At 52.4% G+C, this 23,157-nt stretch overlaps 2 protein-coding genes across 5 annotated transcripts in view; both read right to left on the reverse strand.

Annotated features, from left to right (window-relative positions):
* The window catches only part of INPP5K (inositol polyphosphate-5-phosphatase K), a 23,000-nt gene extending 7,336 nt beyond the window's left edge, over positions 1–15,664 (reverse strand). Inside the window, exons 1-7 of one of the 4 annotated variants that reach the window (XM_032263493.1) lie at positions 15,244–15,664; positions 12,155–12,262; positions 11,735–11,843; positions 7,549–7,665; positions 7,053–7,228; positions 6,411–6,522; positions 5,568–5,677 (exon numbers count right to left, since the gene is read on the reverse strand). In XM_032263493.1, the coding sequence (XP_032119384.1) occupies positions 5,568–5,677; positions 6,411–6,522; positions 7,053–7,228; positions 7,549–7,665; positions 11,735–11,843; positions 12,155–12,262; positions 15,244–15,287 (776 nt within the window). In that variant the 5' untranslated portion in view covers positions 15,288–15,664. The remainder of the gene's footprint in view (positions 1–5,567; positions 5,678–6,410; positions 6,523–7,052; positions 7,229–7,548; positions 7,666–11,734; positions 11,844–12,154; positions 12,263–15,243) is intronic. The other 3 variants (XM_032263492.1, XM_032263494.1, XM_032263491.1) reach the window with 3 other exon arrangements.
* A 1,624-nt stretch (positions 15,665–17,288) lies between these two features.
* The window catches only part of PITPNA (phosphatidylinositol transfer protein alpha), a 45,496-nt gene continuing 39,627 nt past the window's right edge, over positions 17,289–23,157 (reverse strand). The window contains exons 11-12 of the mRNA XM_032263495.1: positions 20,880–20,947; positions 17,289–19,823 (exon numbers count right to left, since the gene is read on the reverse strand). Coding sequence (XP_032119386.1) covers positions 20,903–20,947 — 45 coding nt within the window. The 3' untranslated portion in view covers positions 17,289–19,823; positions 20,880–20,902. The remainder of the gene's footprint in view (positions 19,824–20,879; positions 20,948–23,157) is intronic.

Consider the following 23,157-nt stretch of genomic DNA (forward strand, 5'->3'; position numbering starts at 1 on the left):
AAAAAAAAAAAAAAAAAAAAAAAAAAGCTGTATGCCCCTGGGCAAATGACTTCATCTCTCTAAGCCTCAGTTTCTTCAACTGTTAAGATGGGGTGATAACAGTACTTACTTCAAAGAGCAATAAGGAAATTAAAGCGCGTCAGGGAGTGGTCGGGAAGTGGTAACTGACCCAACTATGGTCTGCTTGCTGGCTCCTTGGTTTGTTCCCAACCTTCCACTCTTCTAAGGAGTGCTCTGAGGGCACTGGAATGTGCTGTTCCCATCCCAGAGACTACAGATGCTGCACCCCTGAATCTGCCGTGGACACCGGTGCCTAGAATGCTTAAAACCCAGTGATGAACTACATTACTGCACCTTCCCTCCAAAGCACTCTCCCTCCCCAGCTTCCCTGTGATGGGTTGGAGCCCACACCTGCTGTCACTGAAGGATCCTCCCCAGGTCCTGACCACAGTCTGGCTCCTTCCTCCTCAGGACCTCTCCGCCTGCCCCCACCCCCACCACCTTTTCCTTTTCCTTGCCACGGCCAGGCTGATCACTGGGCACCTGTATTGGTTATTCTTTCAACCAAGATTGACTTAGTGATTCCACACGCCCCGCAGCTGGGGATATGAGAAACAGGACGGACACGGTCCTTGACAAGCTTGTTGAACAAAACCCAAGAATTAATCAACGCGAGCGTGCACACATTCACCAAGTTCCCTCTGCCCCACCTTGTCTTTTAGAGATAGGGTCTCGCTGCCACCCAGGCTGGCGTGCAGTGTTGAGATCATAGGTCACTGCAGCACTCTTCAACTGCTGGGCTCAAATGACCCTCCTGCCTCAAGCCTCCCAAGCAGCTGGGACGTCAGGGGTACACAGCACACCTGGCTACTATTTTTAGACAGGGTCTCACTGCTGCCCAGGCTGGAGTGCAGTGGTGTGATTACAGCTCACTATAGCCTCAATTTCCTGGACTCAAGCGATGCTCCCGCCTCAGTCTCCTGAGTAGCTGGGACTGTGGGCATGCCCTACCATGCCCAGCTAACTTTTGCATTTTTTATAGAGATGGGATTTTGCCATGTTTCCTAGGCTGATCCTGAACTCCTGGGCTCAAGTTATCATCCCGTCTCTGCCTCTCAAAGTGCTGGGTTTAGAGGTGTGAGCCACCACACCTGGCCTCTAAAAAAAATATCTGTAGGGGAAAGGGTCTATGTTTCACGGGCTCCCATTTCTAATAAAAGTAATAACTAAAAATTGGGTAGTTCTGGCCGGGTACGGGGACTCACGCCTGTAATCCCAGCACTTTGGGAGGCCGAGGCAGGCAGATCATGAGGTCAGGTTCTAGACCAGCCTCACCAATATGGTGAAACTCCAACTATACTAAAAATACAAAAACTAGTTGGGTGTGGTGGCACACGCCTGTAGTCCGAGCTACTCGGGAGGCTGAGGCAGGAGAATCACTTAAAGCCAGTAGGCAGAGGTTGCAGTGAGCTGAGATCGCATTGCTGCACTGCAGCCTGGGCAACAGAGGGAGACTCCATCTCAAAAAAAAAAAAAAAAAAGTTTGTCTAAGGCTGGGCATGACGGCTCACGCCTGTAATCCCAGCACTTCAGAAGGCCAAGGCAGGTGGATCACCTGAGGTCAGGAGTTCAAGATCAGCCTGGCCAACATGGTGAAACCCCGTCTCTACTAAAAATAGAAAAAATTAGCCAGGTATGGTGGCGCATGCCTTTAACTGCAGCTACTTGGGAAGCTGAGGCAGAGAATCGCTTGAACCCGGGATGCAGACGTTGACATGAGCAAAGATCATGCCATTGCATTCCAGCTTGGTCACAAGAGTGAAACTGTCTCCAAAAAAAAAAAAAAAAAAGGGCAGGCGCGGTGGCTCACACCTGTAATCCCAGCACTTTGGGAGGCCGAGGCGGGTGGATCACGAGGTCAAGAGATCAAGACCATCCTGGTCAACATAGTGAAACCCCGTCTCTACTAAAAATACAAAAAATCAGCTGGGCATAGTGACGCGTGCCTGTAATCCCAGCTACTCAGGAGGCTGGGGCAGGAGAATTGCCTGAACCCAGGAGGCGGAGGTTGCGGTAAGCCGAGATCGCGCCATTGCACTCCAGCCTGGGCAACAAGAGCGAAACTCCGTCTCAAAAAAAAAAAAAAAAAAGTTTCTCTGGGCTCAGAGGCAACTGTTAACAAAACTCCAGTGTAATCCCGGACTTGGGCAAGCTGCCCTATGAGGAGCTGCCTCGTTTCTCATTACATCTTGGCTCGGGGATACTGGAATGGCTGGCCCAGCACACTGACACCCAGTCCCTTCATCAAGCCGGGACCTGCCAGGCTCTCCAGGTGCTTCTCGTCAGTGCGCTGACTGATGGGAAAGCCTGCCCTTCTGCTTTCTGCCAAGCTCTGCTGCCTCCTTCAAGATACTCTCCTTGACAGGAAGTCTGACAGGCTTCTCCAGCTTTACTGTCTACCACCTAAGGAGCATTTGCTCCAACCTTCTGCATGGAGTCCTGGAAACCCACTAACTCCCAGGCTTGGTACACATGCCAGGCACTGTGCTGCTGCCAGAGATGGCCCTAAATCAGATCGTCTCTGCTCTCTGGGCAATTACAGGACAGGAAGAAAGGCACACTGTGTCTTAAAACCAACACTGGAAGCATGGCGTGTGCAAGGCTGGGGCAGTGCAGGCAGGAGGGAGAGGAACCCTCAGTGAGATGGGGTCAGAGAGGCGTCTTAGGAGAGGTGATGTCTCAACCTGGTTTGCAAGGATGAAGTCAGTTTCATTAGAAAGGACTATCTCTGTTCCCCAGGTGGGCTCAGGCTCTGCTCACTGCAGGAACTCCCAGCTGCTTCTGGCCCCTGGCCCCTGCCAGGAATAGTTCAGTTATGATGCCCCCTGGTCCTGCCCAAACCTTTCATTTCCTGGGCTCTGCCAAGGGGAAGAAACATTGAAGGTTCATGAGACTAGAGACACAGTAAGGGAAGGAGAGTGAGGCTCACGAGACTAGAGACACAGGAAGGGAAGGAGGCTGAGGTTCAGGAGTCTAGACACAAGAAGGGAAGGAGACTGAGGCTCAGGAGTCTAGACACAGGAAGGGAAGGAGACTGAGGCTCAGGAGTCTAGAGACACAGGAAGGGAAGGGGACTGAGGCTCAAGAGTCTAGAGACACGGGAAGGGAAGGAGGCTGAAGGCTCAGGAGTCTAGAGACATGGGAAGGGAAGGAGGCTGAAGGTTCAGGAGTCTAGACACACAGGAAGGGAAGGAGGCTGAAGGCTCAGGAGTCTAGAGACAGGAAGGGAAAGAGAGTGAGGCTCAGGAATAAGAGACACATGTGAGTTCCAATCCGTGTTCGATTATGAAGTCCATCACTCCTTACTATTTATTCTTTTGGACTCAGTGGCCTTATTTGTCAACAGTCAATAATAACACTGTCTGCCTCCTAAGAGCATGGTGAGAAATGACAAGGCTGAGCCTCTGCACACACCTGTGTGCCAGTCACAGTGAGCTGTTATTTAAAAATAGGTGCGTGCCTCCCCTAGCAGAGGCTGGCTTCCTCACTGTGCCATCTTTTTGCTGTTGCTGGCAAGGCTGGCCATGAATCCTGAGGTACAACGAGCTTGAGGAAAGCACTGTGGGCCACAGAGCCAGAGAATCGGGGCTGAGCTGCAGCTTACCACTCACTGGTTGAGCCACCTGGGGGGGGTCCTCTCACTTCTCCTAAGCTCTCTACCCTGCCAGACCCTGCCAACTCCAGCCCAGACCCAGCTTTTGCAACAAGCTCCAGTGTCCTGGAGGTCTCTCTGCCATAGGGTTGCGAAGAAGGGACACCTGGCTACAGGGCCTGCCAGCAGCTCTCTTCATGCTGGCAAGTTTTTAAAGAGAGGTTTTTTTTTTGTTTTTTTTTTTTTTTTTTGAGACAGGGTTGCCCAGGCTGGAGTGCAGTGGGTCAATCTCAGCTCACTGCAGCATTTAACTCCTGGGTCCTCCTGCCTCAGCTTTCCTGAGTAGCTGTGACTATAGGCACATCCCACTACACACAGCTAATTTTCAAATATTTTGTAGAGATAATGTCTAACTATGTTGCCCAGGCGGGTCTTGAACTCTTGGCTTCAAGGAACACCTCCCCACCCACAGCCCCGTAAGTCCTTACTGCTGTCATCATGACTCTCATTGCTAATGGATGGCTGCAGCTGTGGATCGGGGCCAACCAGCCTGCCGTGGCCTGCCCTCCTACCTCCTTTCCTGCCCGCCCTGCGGCCTGGGGCGGGTCCTGCTGCCCGTGCCCCTTCCTCCTCTTCTGGGGACTGCCCTCGTCGTGACCCCACTGTCTTGCTCCACGCAGCTGGATCGGCTCACTCTTGCCCCCTTTCCTTGGCAAGGCTATTTTGGCTTTGTTGTGCTGCTTCCAGAACCAAGCTTGAGTTCTACCTCCTGTCCTGGCCTGGCGGTGGAGATGTTTCTGCACTGGCTAAATCCCAAAGGCCTGGGCTGTCCTGCCAGCACCCCCCGCCTCCCTTGCTGAGATGCTCCGGCTAGGAGGAAGGAAGGAGCTGCTCCACTGAAACGAAGACCCTCATGACATGTAAGGCCTTTTCTTTTCTTCAAAGAGATTAGGGTCCATGCCCCAAACTGGGTCAGGGACAAGTTGCCAGAGCTTCTTTCTCAGGTTTTGGTGGTTGCTTGGCCCCTTCTCAGCTGCTTAGAAAGGTTTTTAGTAAAACTATGGCGGGAAGACTTGGATCTAAGAGTAACAGCAGCAGTTACCTCCCGTGGTTACTGGGTGCTGGGCACCAGGCTAGGCGTACACAAGGCCTCCTTCAATCCTCGGCCTCATCCACATCTCTAAGATGAAAAAATCGAGGCCTAAACACTTTGAAGTCATAAAGAGCTGTGTTTCCAATTACCAGACTCACGATCTCTGCATTGACCCTGATGAAATTCTCTACGACCGCTTCATCTTCTCACATAGTACCGGACCCACTCGCAGGCTGGGGCAGGGGTACTGAACACCAGAAACTGGCTGGGCCAAGCTTTCTGCCCCACCTGGGGACCAGAAGGTCCTGGGAAGTGGGGCCTGGGGTTCCAGAAGGTCCTGGAAAGTGGAACCTGGAGTTCCAGAAGGTCCTAGAAAGTGGGGGCTGGAGCTTCAGAAGGTCCTGGGAAGTGGGGGCTGGGGTTCCAGGAGATCCTGGAAAGTGGGGGCTGGGGTTCCAGACAGTCCTGGAAAGTGGGGCCTGGGGTTTTAGAAGGTCCTGGGCAGTGGAGACTAGGGTTCCAGAAGCTGAAGTGCAGTCCATCCTAGGTCAGGAGGCAGCTGCTCCACCCTCCCCTCTGGCTCCATCTGTAACCACCCCCCACACCTCTCTGGCCCTTGCTGCACTGGCTTTCCCCCGTGCTCTCTGAGGACATCTGAGATGGCTCCCACAGTCAGTGCCTCATGAAGTGGGCAGGAGGCGGCACTCTGGAGAGGGGATGGCTAGACCTCTTCCTGCCCCCCAACACTTCTATTCCATCCTGCAACAGCTCCCATCCGGTAAGCCGACTTCCTAGAGCTTCTGGCCCCCCCTTTCTCCTTACCTGGTGTCGTAGTTGCTAGAGTTCCTATCAAACTTGTAGGTGGGCGGGAAGAACAGGCGGCCCTCCTGGAACTCCCGGAGCAGTGGGTCATGTTTCTTGGCAATGCTGAGCTGCAGACAAAGTCACAGGCCCCGTCTCCCAGCAGTCTCGGGCCCATGGCCCAGCACTACACTCCATTCAAGGAATCAGCACATCCCATCACAGATGGGGCAAGAGTCAAGCACTGCCACTCCACTTCCTCACTGCCTGGTGGCTACTCAGCAGCCCACCCCCACCAGAAAGAAGGTAGATCCTTTCAGAAATGTTACCAAGGCCCAGGGGAGGTGGCTGCCTCCATTTCCCCAGTCCTTATGCTGAGGGACCGGACTTTGAACTCCATCTCTAGAGGAGGGTACTAGCAGACATGCGTCAGAGGGGAGCCCGGGTAGCCAGGGTCCTCCAAAGGGGTAACTCACCCTCCAGGAGGGAAACACAGCTGGGGATGGGAAAGACAACAGGACTACGATGGGATGATGCACGTGCCGAACCAAGGCACGAAAAGTCTGGTGCAAAGCCCTTCTGCTTCCCTATTCTTCTTTTTTAAAGAATTCATTTCATGCCTGCATCTGGCTCCCTATTCTAGAGCACACCCAGGGCTGTTACCCTAGCTCTTTCATGTGAAGATCAGGCACTGGCAGGCATGGCTGCCTCACCCCTAGATGCGAGGTCCTGCTAGACACCCTCCCCCCAAGGAGACCTGGGCGAAGGAGAAGAGCGGCAAGGGTGTCTAACAACACTGCACATCTCACATGGGCCTCCACCATGCACTCAGACCACCCCTGGGGGCCCTCCCTCACTCGATACCTGATCCTTCTCCCACAGGTCACTGTAGCACCGATTTTTAATGGATTCCCGGACAAAGTGCAACCCAAAGTCCTCGATGCGAAAGTTCATGTCTCCAAACCAGATAATGAGGCTTCAGAAAAAAGGAGGGCAGCCTGAGGATTTGTGATGAGGTCAGAGAAGGGAAACTGCCAGGTGGCTGGACCTGCTCCACCCGAGGGCTGCCAGGGCAGAGAAAGCCCGAGAGGGAGGGGAGACGCCAGACGCCAGGGCACACATGGGTCCGCTGGAACTGTGCTCATGGCACCCAAACCACCATTCAAACTGAAGACACCTGCCCAAAGAGCCTGCTCTGGCAAACACAGAGCAAGCTGTGGCCCTTTGTTCCTCAACTGGTCACGAGGAAAGGCTGAGGAGCCCTCCTGGAGACCTCAGGAACCACAAGGTCCTTGGTCTGTTCCAAAGTGTTCAGGGTTTCTAGGCAGGACAGAGGGGCTGGAGGAAGGGGACCCCAGGCAGGCAAAGCAAGGGCAGACAGCAGACAGGGCATGAGAGAAGGGGCAGGGAGAGGGTGGGAGCCACCACTGACTGCTGGGCAGAGGATGCTGGCTTGGGTCAGTGCAGGGCAGAGGGCAGGGTAACAGTGTGCAGATCCAGGCTCACTCATGGTCCAGGATGTTGGGGATATCTTGTCCCTGAAAATTCTGCATCTCCAGGATCCGGTCAAAGTGCTCCAGCCGCTGGTAATTGTTGGAAATGTGGGGAGGCAGGTGGCAGTTGATGATGCTGACATAGTAGCCATAAAGCTTCAGGCAGATGTTGACTCCTCCTTTGTTCCCCTGGAAGACAGGGACACAGAAGAGTGGCTGGACACGCCCCTCTTTTCACATCCTGGGCTTGAGGGGAGACAGTCTCACCTTCCGCAGGGTCTCCCAGGGACAGAAACAAAGCTTCCCACGTGATCTCTCCATGCACAGAGCCCAAGTCACCTAGCCTGGGCCTCAGAGGCAGCAAGGCCACTCTGAGGCACAAGAACAGATATGCAGGGCACTGGGCCGGACAGAGTACCGAGATTCCTTCCCCCTCCTTTTTCTTTGGCCCAGCTCCACAGTTCCCAGCGCTTCCCAGCTCACTACTTGGACAATAGTTCAGTCCTTACCCAGTACCCAAACAGGCCGGTGGGGGTGGATTTGGTAGAGAGAATCTGGAGATAGGGCAAATGCTGATACTTGGCAAAGACCAGTAAGAGGATCCCCTGCATACGCACGTGGGAGACCTGCAGGAGAGAGAGGTCGAAGATCGTTCATTAAAACGAACAGGCCAAGGGCACCCCTTCCAAGCCCTGCGCTAGGGACTCTAGAGAACCCTCAGCTACAGGCAGTGTCCTGCCCAGGGTCTATGATATCCCAGTTTCAATCGCAGAGTTTCAAGCCTTTCTGTTCTTCTCCTGAGCTGCCAAATGATCCACCCTGGAAACTAAGGTTTTAGATGCTGCTCCTAGGTCTGGGGGTCGTGGGAAGAGAAGGCTGCCAGGGCACCCTGTCTTCAGGAGAACGCCCCTGGCCCAGGGATGTCTAGGCCCCTCTCAGCAATGCCACCCTGAGATCCTCTGGGCACTCTGAGGCTGCAACCCTGGCTGGTTGGGACCTCAAAGAGGAATGTGAATGAAAGAGGACAGTGGCCAAGGGTACCAGCTTTCAAGTTAGATCTGGGTTCAAACCCTGGCGCTGATTCTTAGTATCTGACATTGAGGAAGTTTCTCAGCGTATTTTCTCATTGATAAAGCAGGACTCTCTCATAGATGCTGTGGGGATTATCTGACGGTTATTATTTTTGGTTTAAGCATTCTTTTTTTTTTTTTTTTTTTTTTTTTTTTTTGAGATGGAGTCTTGCTCTGTCACCCAGGCTGGAGCACAATGGCACAATCTTGGCTCACTGCAATATCTGCCTCCGGGGTTCAGGTGATTCTCCTGTCTCAGCCTCCCAAGTAACTGGGATTACAGGCACCTGCCACCATGTCCCAATAATTTTTGTATTTTTAGTAGAGATGGGGTTTTGCCATCTTGGCCAGGCTGGTCTCGAACTCCTGACCTCAGGTGATCCACCTACCTCGGCCTCCCAAAGTGCTAGGATTACAGGCGTGAGCCACTGTGCCCGGCCTGCATTCTTAAAAGTAAAGGAAGGAATATGAGAGGTTTCCAGGGTTGCAGAAATGCTCTTCATTCCCTTCCCCCTGGAAATGTTCTTTATCCACCCTCTGCCCCTACCCCTCCCTTTTTATTTAGAGACAGGATTTCGCTCTGTCTACCAGGCTGGAGTGCTGTGGTGCAATCACGGCTCACTGCAGCCTTGACATCCTGGGCTCAGGCAATCCTCCCACCTCAGCCTCCTGAGTAGCTGGGACCACAGGTGTGCACCACCATGCCCTGATATGTTTGTTTTGTATAAACAGGGTCTTGCCATGTTGCCCAGCGTGTTCTTGAACTCCTAGGCTCAAGCAACCTGCCTGCTTCTGTAATCCCAAATTAAGTGTTGGGATTACGGGCATGAGCTACGTCACACTGCCTGTTCTTTATCTAGATGTAGCTGATGGTAACATGGTTATGAATGTATATATAAAAATCCATCAAGGTGTACACTGAATTTCTGCACACTTTTCTGTGTACATTACAGCTCAGTGAAAAACAATTAAGAAAATGTTCCCCCAAAACCCCATAACTATAGACTGTGTGCAGCTGGAGGTCCACACAGGCAATACCCAGGGAATGCTGATGAGTAAGGACACATGCTCACAGGCTGTGGAGAGCAATTAGCTCAAGTGCCTCCTCTCTCATTACTCCTCATGCCACCCCGTAAGGAGGCACCGCCCCTGTTTTGCAGAGGAGGGACTAAGATTCAGGGAGGCTAAGGAACTGGTAGAGCTACTGTACTGTAGAACAACATCATGGACTAGGAACCCTACTATCTGCCGCTGCAAAAGGTGGGGTGGGAATGGGCTGCAGCCAGTAACCCCCTTTCAGGTTCAGGCTGTCTACACCCAGCATCTGAGTAGCTGCTTCCGGAGAATGAAGTGTGGAGGCCAAGGAGGAAATCCCCGGGTGGGGAGCGTGTACTGGGGCCTTCCAGGAATTATGAAACTTGATCCTGCAGGCCACGAGCCCCACACAGCGGAGGAGTCAAAACAGGGGCACCTCAAACCCAGCACCAGGCAAGGGAGGCATCAGAACTTCCGGATGGGCAGGCGTTGCTGCAGATGTGTCCTTAAGCCTCCCTCCACCTCAGTCTTCTCTCTCCCACCCTCAAGCAGGATGACAGCAGGAGTGGAGGACAGGCTGGATGGTGAGGGGCTGACTCCCAGGTCAGGAAGTAATGGGACTGATAAAGACTCAGGAAAAGTTTCAGGCTTAATCCCTACCCACAAGGCAGCTTTAGGCCACTGGGTTCCACAACAAAGACACTGGCTCACTTTGTGGAGGAGCAGCAGGGACACGGGGCGGGGAGGGCGCGGTGGGGCAGAACAGAGTTAGACTTGGAGAAAGGGTGGGGCTGTGGGAAAAGCAGCAGAGTTCCAGGCCAAGTTCTAGTTGGAGGAAATGGAGGAGGAGGAGCAGAGGACAAACTAGCAGGAGGTGGCTGGGGGCTGCGGAGCCGTCCTAGGGGTCAGCCCTTCTCAGTGCATAAGGCTTAAGCGGAGCTCACCCCTCCACCCACATTCTTGGTTGGGGGAAAAAGGGCACCTGTTTTGGGTGCCAGGCCCTCAGGCTGGCCTCCCAATCTCAGTAGGCCACATGGGTAGAATGGGCTATGTCCCTGCCACAAGCTGAGCTACTTTCCTTGGCTCAATTCCATCCTACCAATCCCTTGCCAGTCAGCCGAGAAGCAAGGAGGCCTGCAGTCCTGGGAAGGGAGTGGCTGGTGAGAGAAGGGGTTCTGTCTTCTGGAAGGATCTAGCTCCGTGTCTATAGAAGGAGGCCTCTGGGTTTCATTTGGAAGGGACCAAGGACCCAGGCTGGCATTTTCTGTCCTCAGCAGACGTTCTAAACCTTGGATTCTTTACTCCTTATTCTGTCCCCTCCAAAGGACACACAGCTCTTGCCCCAGTACTCTCAGGCAAAGGAGGCTGACAGAGTTCATTCCGAAGAATAAGAGGCATCCAGAAAAGGGGGAGAGGGAATTCTGGCATTTCTAAGCAGCTGTATACCTGCTATGAGGGGGAGTGTGTTTCCACCTTCAGGTGTGCAAGGTGGAACCCAGGGGAAGACCCAGCAGCCTAGAGCCTTCCTGTGGACTCTCCTGTGGGCTACAGATGCCCCAGAATATGCCCACCACACCTGACTGACTCCCCTCTCCTAACCTCTGGAGCCCCAGAATTTGAGATGCACGTTTCGTATGACCTGAGGATACTGTATGACACCAGCATGTTAGCCATGTTTAGACCTGTCAGTTTTTTTTTTTTTTTTTTTTTTGAGACAGAGTCTCACACTTGTCACCCAGGCTGGAGTGCAGTGGCGCGATCTCCACTCACTGGAACCTCTGCCTCTTGGGTTCAAGTGATTCTCCTGCCTCAGCCTCTTGAGCAGCTGGGATTACAAGTGCCCATCACCACGCCCGGCTAAGTTTTGTATTTTTAGTAGAGGCGGGGTTTCATTATGTTGGCCAGGGTCCCAACCTCAGGGAGGTTCTGATCCACCCGCCTCAGCCTCCCAAAGTGCAGGGATTATAGGCGAGAGCCACCGCTCCCGGCCAAGACCTGTCAGTCTTGGAGTTCACCAGCACAGCAACAAAGTATTAGCAGTGAAGAACTCGGGTCATGAAGTCTGAAAGACCTGGATCCAAATCCAAGATAACCCACGTGACTTCTGAGCCATGGCTCTGTCTGTAAAGTACCTCTATTTCAACAGACTTGTTGAGGTTTTAGAGGAACATATATAAAGAGCTACTTATGACGTTTAACAACAAGCAAGCACCTGATAAGTGACAGCCATCATTATTACACTCAGAGGTTTCAGGACGGGCATTTGAGGAAAGACTGGTGGCTGGGGCAGGGGCCAGCACTGAGGTGTTGACAAGCCCTGCTGCACCTCCCCTCAGAATCTTCCCAAGCCGAAAAATATCCAGGTGTTAACCTAACCCCTGGAGACTCAGTTCAGCTCTAACTACTTCAGAAAGGCACAAGGCAGGCAGAAGCCCCAGGGATGCAGGTGTAAGCAAGGTTTAGCCCTTTAAACAAATAGGAAACAGCAGGAAAGGCTGAGTAGGAGTAAGAGGAACACATCAGACCAACAAATGGGGGTCAGTGGAGAGGGGAAAACACAGTTCTCAATTGCCCATGAACTGCCAGTTACCTTGACGAAGCCCAGCGGGGAAAGCGTATCCATGAGGAAACTGCTCCATGAGTCATTAAAGGCAGCATCGGAAAGGAGGCTTATGATCCCAGAGTTCAGTTCCTGCAAACTGATCATGCCAGCTCAGAAGCTTGTCCCCGGCCTCCAGGGTGCTTCCCCTGCCACAGATATTTCATCCTGTCTTCAAGGACTTCCAAGCCCTGAGTTGTGATGACCATGAGGTCCCCCTCCCCTGCCTGCTGATCACCCACTCCTTGTTGTTGCTGACTCAGGACAAGAGACATGGGATGGGCCCAAAGCAGGCTGAAGGCTCCCAGCCCTCAGGCTCCAGAGTGCAGGAGGGCAGGCTATAGTGCTTCCTTCCCCACAGGGAAACTTGGGACTGGTCAGGGATGGGTGAAAGAGCCTGCAGATACCTACCCAATGATATATATGTCAAGATTCGCGTTCTGGTTGTTCAGCTGAAGCAGGTCACTGAGATCTAGAGGGGGTGCTGCTGAGGCCACATTCCAAGTCACCACATGGATGCTGTGGAAGGGATGCAGGGGGAAGTCATGCAGGAAGGAAGATAAGATAGGTCACTGGGTGGGCCGGGCGTGGTGGCTCAAGCCTGTCATCCTAGCGCTTCAGGAGGCTGAGGCGGGCAGATCACAAGGTCAGGAGTTCAAGACCAACCTGGCCAACATGGTGAAACCCCGTTTCTACTAAAAATACAAAAATTAGTTGGGTATGGTGGCAGGCTCCTGTAATCTCAGCTACTGGGGGAGACTGAGGTAGGAGAATTACTTGAACCTGGGAGGCAGAGGTTGCAGTGAGCCGAGATCATGCCACTGTACTCCAGCCTGGGCAACAGAGCGAGACTCTGTCTGAAAACAAAAAAACAAAGATAGTGCACAGACGGGGTCTAGGCCTGCTCAGGTCACCACAATCCTCCACAATCGTGATGGGAAATGCGGGTTTCTGTATTGGTGGAGGGAATGGGGATACTGAACAATCGGCCATCTGTCCTCACCTTTGTCCACTGAAGCAGGAAAACGCACTGTGGACTGGCTCCTCCAGACAAGCACACAGCTGCAAACAGTTGGCAGCCCTGGTGTTGCTGACACAGCAGAGGTGCCAAAGGGAGCCCAAGACTCCAGGTCAGGCAAGGAAAGGTCAGGGGGATGAATGGATTAACTCCATCAGCTCCTCCAGCCACCCACACACAACTTTGATCATCTATGGCTCAGTCAGCAACTTCCCACCCTACTTCTCACCCCAAGAGTTCCTAAGACCACCAGGAAGATCCTGGGGACTCAGATTTTACCTTGTGCTAGGCCTCAGCACCACAAGGGCAGATGAATTTAAAACATGAAAGAGATAACACCATATTGCCTTTCCTCTCTCCTCCCTAGCAAATCCCTGGAGCAAACCAATGTTGCCAAGCACTTCAGTGAACCTAAGGAGAAGCTTCTTTTTTTTTTTTTATTTTTTTTGAGACGGAGTTTCGCTCTTGTTACCCAGGCTGGAGTGCAATGGCGCGATCTCGGCTCACCGCAACCTCCGCCTCCTGGGTTCAGGCAATTCTCCTGCCTCAGCCTCCTGAGTAGCTGGGATTACAGGCACGCGCCACCATGCCCAGCTAATTTTTTGTAGTTTTAGTAGAGACGGGGTTTCACCATGTTGACCAGGATGGTCTCGATCTCTTGACCTCGTGATCCACCCGCCTCGGCCTCCCAAAGTGCTGGGATTACAGGCCTGAGCCACCGCGCCTGGCCTGTCATTTTGTATTTTTAATAGAGATGGGGCTTCACCATGTTGGCCAGGCTGGTCTCAAACTCCTGACCTCAGGTGATCTGCCCACCTCAGCCTCTTAAAGTGCTGGGATTACAGGCCTTAGCCATCATGCCTGGCCAAGGAGAAGTTTCTAAGTAACAGGTTTCTCTGCATATGTCTTAAGAGTCTATACTCTATGGCTGTGTAGTATTGCATGAAAAAGAAAAAAAAGAGTACTCTCTCTCGGGAAACGTCATTACTTGGATAACATTTTAACCTCAGCCTACAAGTCTTAGGGAGGCAAGAGACTTCCTAGGTGATCAGGGGCCTCAATGACACTGGACCCACTCAGAGGCTCAAAGGAAAGACCAAAAGAGGCCGACAGATGTCTTTAGCGGAATACTGACAGCAGCCCTACAAGCAGTGCCAGACTGTGCAGAGCACAGAGCAGGCAGGAGCTGCAGCCCCTGCAGAGACCAGCAACAGCTGGCCTGAGTGCTAGGCGCACAGTGAGGAGGAGGACCTGCAGCAGCTGGAGATCCGAAGTGGGGTGAGGGGGGGCGGTAACAGGGGACTGGGAGAAAAGGGCAAATGAGGCCAAAACATCTCTTCTCCAACAGACCCTGCTCTTAGAGGTCGACGTTCTCCAAAGCACTTCAAGAAATTCTTGGCAAGTTTAAAACAACTTCCTGTCCGTCCCTATTAGCATAAACAACACCATACAGAAACCAACCACCTTCCCAGGCACTCGGCCTGAGATTAAGTGCTTCATTTGTCTACGATCTCCCCCTGCTGTCCGACAGAGGTTTAAGGAACAAAGACTTATTCTGCTCAAAGACTTATTTTCCCAGACTTGCTCTAAGTGGATGGAGAGCACAAGTCCAGATTTCTTGTTCCCACTCTCAGATCCGATGATTAGCAGCAAATCCGTGCATCGTGACTTAGACTAAGTAGGCGATTAGCGCTGTTACCCGTGAAAGAGCAGGCAAGAGACCAGGCTAAGTCACTTCACTAAAGGATCTTATCTCAATCTGATTGTGGATTTCCGGGGGTTATCGTGGAATCAGGCAGAACTCATGATGTATGTGCTGATGAAAAGTAGGAACGCCGGGCGTGGTGGCTCACGCCTGTAATCTCAGCACTTTGGGAAGCTAAGGCGGGCGGATCACCTGAGGTCTGGAGTTCGAGACCAGCCTGGCCAACGTGGAGAAACCCTGTCTCTACCAAAAACACAAAATTAGACGGGTGTGGCGGCGCGCGCCTGTAATCCAGCTACTAGGGAGGCTGAGGCAGGAGAATCGCTCGAACCCGAGAGGCGGAGGTTGCGGTTAGCCAAGATCGCTCCACTGCACTCCAGCCTGGGTGACAGAGCAAACCTCCATCTCAAAAAAAAAAAAAAAAGGAAAAGTAGGAACGAGATTCCTAACCTAGAGCTGAAAGGTGACGGCCTTGTTATGTCTCTAACCTCACAAACCCAACACAGCTGACCTGTCCAGAAAGCAACCGCGACACCCGATCGCGCCCCAGTGGGAACGAGCTTGGCGGCCTCGGCTTAGGGGGCGCGCGAGGCTCGGGCCCAACATAGCCCACCCGGCACAGGCCTGGGAGAATGTGAGCGCGCCCCTGAACCCAAGGCAGTCATGGAGGTCTGCAGCCTTGCCTCCCAGGCTGCTCCCACCAGCAGCCCGCAGCCCGAGAGGGTCGGCGGCCGCCATCCGCCCCAGCAGGCCGCCCCGCCGCCAGCGCCTCCTCACCCGAGCCTCCTGCCTTTCGGCCCGCCCGGCTTCCGAGAGCTCATGGCCGCCGTCGTCCCGCGCGGTGGCCAGGCACGCTCGCGTCTGGCGGCCAGAGCAGCCCCGCTGCCGGCCGGTCTCACGCGCCCCCCTGTCGCGGACTGTTTTTCTTCCGGACTCCGACCGCCCGCCCCGGCTTCCGTCAGAGACAGGCCATAGGCGCACCGCCGGCTCTGGGTGGTGCGGCTCGCGGGAGGAGGCTGGACTCTCCCAGAAGCGCGAAGCTGCGAGAGGCTGAGCGAAGGTGTCTTCGGGGACGTCAGGGAGGCGTGTCTGGCCTGTCATCAGCGCACAACGCCACACAACCGCAGCCAGCCCTGGTGCGCGGCCTCCACTGGACCCGGCCCAGCCCGCCGCCCGCCGCCCCCCGCCCCCGACTCCCAGCGTGCCCCGCTCCAGGGGCCGTCTTCCGGCGGAAGTTGTCGCTCCGCCGTCGCGGCCTCTGACCTGCTCGTGAGGGATCCGAGTCCGGTCCTTGTGCTGTTTTCGCCCCGGCTTACCGCCGTCCAGAGACCCAGGGGGCAAATGAGGACCAGGGGTAGGGACACGCCGCCTAGCCACCGTCCTGCCTGGAACCCGGCGTCCCCGTCCCCTCAGCTGCGGGTAATCTGCCATGCCCGTGGCGCCCATGCCGCTCCGGTAGCGTCTCCATTCTCCGCCTCCACTTGCAGGCGGCTTTCGCCCTCCTAACTGATGGGGTTAACCACTGCATGTGGGACGTTTGGGGGATTCCTAGACTCCTAGAAAATTAGCCATCAATAAACGAGAAGTCCGGAGAATCGCTTGAACCCGGGAGGCGGAGGTTGCAAAGAGCCAAGATCGCGCCACTGCACTCCAGCCTGGGCGGCAGAGTGACTCCGTCCCCCCGCCCCCCCAAAAGTAACTCACTGCTTCCATATGGTCCGTTTTCAAGACCAAACGGCTTCTATGTAGTCTCCATTCAAGACCAAACGTGAAATGGTTACTTTGCTAAAGATTCACTGAGATTTCCTTGAAGTCATTGTTCTTAAGCAGTTTTTCTGGGGGGTGGGGTTATTTATGGGATTCCTTTGACAGCACTTTCCTCAAAAAAATGCACACACAATTTTACAAACAAACTTCCAGAGGTTCACGCGCCAGGGAGCCAGGTTAAGAACTTTTTTTTTTTTTTTGAGATGGAGTCTTGCTCTGTTGCCCAGGCTGGAGTGCAGTGGTGCAATCTCAGCTCACTGCAGCCTCCACCTCCTGGGTTCAAGCAATTCTGCCTCAGCATGGGAGCCTGCCACCAGGCCCAGCTAATCTTTTTTGTATTTTTAGTAGAGATGCAGTTTCACCATGTTGGCCAGGCCGGTCTCGAACTCCTGACCTAAGGTGATCCAGCTTCTCAAAGTGTTGGGATTACAGGCATGAGCTACTGGGCTCGGCCAAGAACTACTTTATTTTTTTGAGACAGTCTCACTCTGTCACCCAGGCTGGAGTGCAGTGGCGCAACCTCCACCTCCTGGGTTCAAGCAATTCCCCTGCGACAGCCTCCAGAGTAGCTGGGACTACAGGAGCTTGCCACCATGCCCGGCTAATTTTTTGTATTTTAGTAGAGACAGGGTTTCACCATGTTGGTCAGGATGGTATTGAGCTCCTGACCTTGTAATCCGCCTGCCTCAGCCTCCCAAAGTGCTGGGATTGCAGGCGTGAGACACCACGCCTGGCCAAGAACTACTTTAAATAAATGTTTTGCTTGCTTGGTATGGTAGATAAAGAGGAAGATGTGAAGAGGGGAGACAAAAGCAAAAGGAAATACTGTCAGTAGGAAGCGGCCAAATTACAACTCAGATGTGCAATGTTTCCATTAAGTAAACTGACAAGGGACTATTACAATTTGCAGAAATCCATGTGCAGAAATTTTCAGATGCATCTTCTTGCCTCTTCCTAATCCTGCCTGGTAAAATAGGGGATATCAGTGCAAGTTTGAGGAGATCTACAGTTGGAAAATGGACATATGGACATCACCAAACTAGACTCCAGAAAGCTCTGTCTAGGATTTTATTAGACTGCTTTTTTCTCAATATACCTGTGTTGGAAGATTGAGACAAAAAGGCACAAACTCACATTAAATAAACAAGATAATCTAATCAGTTCTACAAAGTGTAGTTTGTAAAAGAAGTTGCACTAGGAACCAACCAAAATAAGTCAGGGAGTCCCAGCGGGGACTGTAAAAGGAGAACTCGGGAAGATACACATGCCCGCGGTACTGACCCTGTCCCGGACTCTCTCCAGAAGAAGGCCAGAGCCCAGCACCCCTCCTCCCCGTCCCGGCACTGCTGCTCTGCTGGGGTTTGACCCTGGGATCCTCATGTAAGCAGCTGGTCTGAAGGGGCATGGCACACGCTCATGTGCTACCCCTGAAGCTGAGCCTTTATCAAAGTTAAGTCCTTCTGAGTGCTGGTCAGTTTGGGGTGGGCGAGGAGGAAACGGGGTACTTAAAAGCAGCCAACACTGTTGCCCAGCAGCAGCACCATCCATGGGGATGGAACAGAGCAGGGACATCCCTCCTCTATGTTTATGTGGGCTGGAGTTCCAGATCCAGGCTGACAGCTCATCATGGATGCTTTTAAACTGGGGCAACAGGTGGAGGTGGGAGGAGCCCTCATTAGGGTTAAAGTGATATGTGTGGGTCTCAAAGAGCCAAAGGAAGGATATTAACAGCTGCTGACCCTCAAACCACGTAACAACTGTCTGTCTAGAACGCCACAGTTTCTTTCTTTCAAGATAACCACCATCTGGACTTCCCCTATTTGATGAATGAAGAAGGGAAATCTTTAAGCACAAATATAATTAAGAGCTAACAGGAAAACATTTACATTTTTCTCCAGTAGGATTGCCTCTTCTCCAACTTTCCAAGTAAGATAAACGCTACCAGCAGTTGAGATGCTACCCAGATGAATTACTAAAGTCCCCTAAAGGTGAGGAGACTCACACAGAGGAAGGTGCCTGTAACAAGACAGCTGGTTCCAAAGGGACCTCAATGAAGGTCAGAGCTAACCATGCTGGGGGGTCTGAGTCTGTCCACTCTTGCCCCCGGAGGGCCACAGGGAAGCATCCATCAGGACGTCGTAGGTGCAGTCCTGTGAGACACTCCCTTATTGCACTTAGAAATGAGTAAGGCAAACAAACTGACAAAAACATAAGGGTACATTATCCCACCCCACTTCTTGCTTCCCGGACAAAGATTTGGTCTCTCATTAGCAGATGCACCCAGGCTAGTGTGGGCTTGGATCATGGCACACTCAGGCCAACGTGCTTCACAAGGTTTGGGGAATGTCAGGTGACACTACTGCTATCTCAGATTCTCCCAGTAAGAGGCATCCTCAGGCCCTGCCAAGTTGTAGGGAACTGTGAACACACAGCAGTGTCTATGCCGCTGGAGCCTGGACTTCCTCACCTGCCTGCTTTGGTAGAGTTCTGTACTATGATCACTATGTGCTTTTGAATTTCCAGGACAGACCTCAGCATGGGAGTAGGATGAGCTAAGTTCTTGATCCCCAAATTCCTTTCCAGCAACTGGAGATGGGGAAGGATGTTCTGGAGAAAAGCTTTTTGCATGCTCATATTGTGCAACATGAAAGACCAGGACTCTTGTATCCTGACCAGCCTCAAAGACAGAGGACAGGGACCTAAGAAAGCACAGAGAAAAGAGATTATTGCTGAGTGGCAGCACCAGCCCAAAAGGGAAGAGGAGGAGCATGGACTTACGGAGCTCCTCGGGGTCAGACAGTTGGCATTTAGAGGGCGACTCAATTCTAGGGGCCACACGGGACAGTTCCCTCCAGGTGGAGAACTGACTGGGGCGATTTTGTAGGCTCTGCAGAGAGATTCAGAGTGGGCAACAGGAGGGCCAAGAAGCCACAGGTGTTTCTAAGAGAGCAGTAACTAAAGATTCAGTGACTGGGGCAGGTTATCTGCATTTGTTAAATTTTCTTAAACAGACCGGCTGAGCCTTGGGTACCTCCATGTGCTAGAGTGCACTAAGGAAGGGTTACTGGGAGCTGAAGACAGACTTACAAAAGCACACTGCGATTCTGCAGAAGTGGGGAAAACAATGGATCTCTAGCTCATCCCCTCTCCCCACATGAGCACTCAAAACTGCAAAGATCTGCCCAGGAAGCAAATACCTCAGTTTATCCCAAGGCTCAGAACAAATGAACTTAAATCATTTAAATCAACATATCACAAAAGGCAGCTATCTGAAAGACTGAAAATGTCACTTGGAAATAAAGGTCGGGGGCACACACAGAAATGGGTCAGAACACAATGGAGAGACAGAGGAGCTGTAAATACAGCAGCCTGCACACCATGTATCTGGGAGGAGCAGGCTCCTGCACACGCGGGCTCTGTAATACCAGACGGTCTATCTGTTCACAATGTTAAAGGGCATCTAGAATTAGCTACAGGAAGGGGCTCGAAGTTGCCTGGAGAACGGGCACAGAACGGCTGCTTCTGAAGATGGCCTGTCACGTGGGAGGGTGGAGCTGCTGGGCCTTCCTGTTGACCACTGTCTTGCAAAACTAGAAGAAAATAAGATGATTAAGGAAGCAACAGGTGCAAATGGACACAACTGTAAATCATCCTCAATGGGAGTTTCAAAAGGAGGAAGGACTCCGGCTGGTGGGCAGGGAAGGGAGTGGGGAGAGAGCACTAAGGCCCGAGCAGTGGCTGGGAAGCTGCATCACACACTCCACATTGTCCTACCCTCCTGCCCCCCATAAGCTGCTTTAAGAACACGGGCCAGGGAGAGCGAGCCAAGCCTGGCATCACGGCTGGTGAGACCCTGGGCCTGCTTACCCGCTAGTGTTAGAGGCCAGTTTTTATTTGCGAAAATAATTTTCTCTCAGAGCCTAGTTGGGAGCACAGCCAGGTTTCAGTGATTAAGACTGCTTTGAGCTGCTGGAATCCCATGAGTGGGGAGGTGTACAGGGCACTGGGGAACCAGCACCAAGAGCTAACGGAGGAAGGAAGGGGCTTGGGGAAGAGTGACAACATGGAACAAGGGGCCACCAATCTGGGCCCGTGACCTGGGCAGAAGCACCCTCCCAGCACCTGAAAGACGCCACCTCTGATGAGGGCAGCTTAGTATGGGATCGGGGGTATAAAGAGGAAGGAAATGCAGCACCTGACGCAATAGTGGATGCTGACAAAGGCTGTCTGGCCAGCAAGTTTTTCAAGGGGGAAGGGCAGGTCATGCCAGTATTTGGGAGCTAGGAACTGGCGGTGGCATGGGAGGGCCAGGAAGTGCCCAGCATGGCAGCTTGAGATGGATCAAGTTGACAGAGGGAAGTGATTAGCAGCAGATGAACCTGGCTGCTGTACCCCCCACCCCCACCCCCACTTTCCACCACCCTCCCTATCCATGTCTCTGAGTGGTTCTTTGGAAAACGTCCCTGAAATGTCCCAACAGCCATCATTTCTTTTAGTGGAAGCTGAGAGCTGTTTGGCGGGGCAGACATCATTACTAGAAGGAAGGAGGAGGAAAAGGTTTTCTGACTCCACAGTGAGCTGCTGAGGCCTTGAAAACCCAAACTGATTTTACGGGTCTGTGACACAGTGAGAAATCTGGTACGTACAGTGCAGAGGATAAAGGGTGGCTTTAGTCATCTGCTGTCATTCCTTTCACTGGGTCCTTTTGTCTCATCTGGAACAGAAAAAGCAGGAAAAATGGAAGGCTTCTGCTGATGATGAAATTCCACCAAAAATACATCCCGCCTTCTCAATCCTGCCAATAGGTAAGGTGGGGCATTTTTTGTATACAAAGCAAAACACTGGAAGGACAGAGTTTTGCAAATATACTTCAAGCCATCCATCTACAGCTCTGTGCCACTGGCCTCACCAGCCATGATTCCTATTTCTCTTCCTTGTGTCATGGTGTTTGGGTCAGTTCATAAGCACTTCTCTCTTTTTTTGGTAGAGAGGTGTGGGGTTGGGGTAGGTCTTCCTATGTTGACCAGGCTGGTCTGGACTCCTGGCCTCCCGAGATCCTCTGCCTCAACCTCCCAAAGTGCTGGGATTACAGCACAGGTGTCAGCCACCACACCTGGCCCCTGTTTCATTCATTCAACAAATATTTATGAAACTTTTTTTTTTTTTGAGACAGACTTTTGCTCTGTTGCCCAGGCTGGGGTACAGTGGTGTGACCTCTGCTTACTGCAACCTTTGCCTCCCAGGTTCAAGCAATTCTCCTGCCTCAGCCTCCCGAGTAGCTGGGATTACAGGTGTGCACCACAACGGCTGGCTAATTTTTGGATTTTTAGTGGAGACAGAGCTTTGCTGCATTGCCCAGGCTGGTCTTGAACTCCTGACCTCAAGTTATCCACCTGCCTGGGCCTCCCAAAGTGCTTGGATTACAGGTGTAAGCCACCGCATCTGGCCTCAATGTAGCATCTCTTTAGTTCTAAGAACTCCTACAGGGCTGGGGATATTTAGCTGTGAACTAAAACGGACCAATTCTCTCCTCAAGAAGCTTATATTCTGGGGCAGGGTGGGCAGAGAACAAACACATGAATATGTGTCAGGTGGGACTAAGGGCTGCTCAGATAGAGAATGACTGTGGGTAAATGCTATTTCAGGTAGTAATGGAAGCCTGTAGTGAGGTTTGAGAGGAAACCTGAAGAAATGAGGGAGAAAATCCTATGGTGCTCTGGGTTAGGAGCGTTCCTGGCAGCGTCTCAGGCCTGCAATCCAAGCACTTTGGGAGGCTGAGGCAGGCAGATCAAGAGATTGAAACCATCCTGGCCAACATGGTGAAACCCTGTCTCTACTAAAAATACAAAAATTAGCCAGGCGTGGTGGCATGCACCTGTGGTCCCAGCTACTCAGGAGGCTGAAGCAGGAGAATCGCTTGAACCCGGGAGGCAGAGGTTGTGGTGAACCGAGACTGCACCACTGCACTCTAGCCTGGCAACAGAGTGAGACTCCATCTCAAAAAAAACAAAAAAAGTGGGCACAATGTCGTGGCATAAGGATGCAGAGGTGCAAAGTACAGGGGCAGGTCTGGGTCACAGAAGTTCGAGGCTGCTGGAAAACAGGATGGAGGCTTCTCTGGAAGCATCGAGTGGTCCCTGTCATTGGCACCTCCCAGGCAGAAGCAGACGTCACTTACTCAAAATGCTGTAGATCTGATCTCTCTAAATCAGTTATGACTTGAAAACTTTATCCTATTTGAAGAATGTCAATAACATAAGTATTTCTTCCCTATCCATTAGTTTTCTGCTCAACTTTTGTTCTTTATAATGTTCAACAAATTTTGAGCACCTAAGAGTATAGCTCCTAGAATCAAACTCCCTGGACTGTATTGTTTTGTTTGAGACAGTGTCTGGCTCTGCTGCCCAGGCTGGAGTGCAGTGGCGCAATCATGGCTCACTATAGTCTTGACCCCCACCCAGAGCTTAAGTGATCCTCCTGCCTCAGCATCCCAAGTAGCTGGGACTACAGGCATATGCCACCATGCCAGGCTGATTAAAAAAAATTTTTTTTTGGCCAGGAGTGGTGGCTCACGCCTGTGATCTCAGTACTTTGGGAGGCCGAGGTAGGCGGATCACCTGAGGTCAGGAGTTCAAGACCAGCCTGGCCAACATGGTAAAACCCTGTCTTAGAAAAAAAAAAAAATTTATTTTGAGGCTGGGCGCAGAGGCTCACGCCTGTAATTCGGCACTCTGGGAGGCCGAGGTGGGCGGATAATAAGGTCAAGAGATTGAGACCATCCTGGCCAACATGGTAAAAACCTGTCTCTATTTTAAAAAAAAGAAAAAGAAAAAAGGCCGGGCGTGGTGGCTTATGCCTGTAACCCTAGCACTTTGGAAGGCCAAGGTGGGTGGATCACCTGAGGTCAGGAGTTCAAGACCAGCC

Source organism: Sapajus apella, unplaced genomic scaffold (assembly GCF_009761245.1).
Source record: "Sapajus apella isolate SASKATOON/1434 unplaced genomic scaffold, GSC_monkey_1.0 scaffold136, whole genome shotgun sequence".
In the NCBI taxonomy this organism is placed as follows: Eukaryota; Metazoa; Chordata; class Mammalia; order Primates; family Cebidae; genus Sapajus; species Sapajus apella.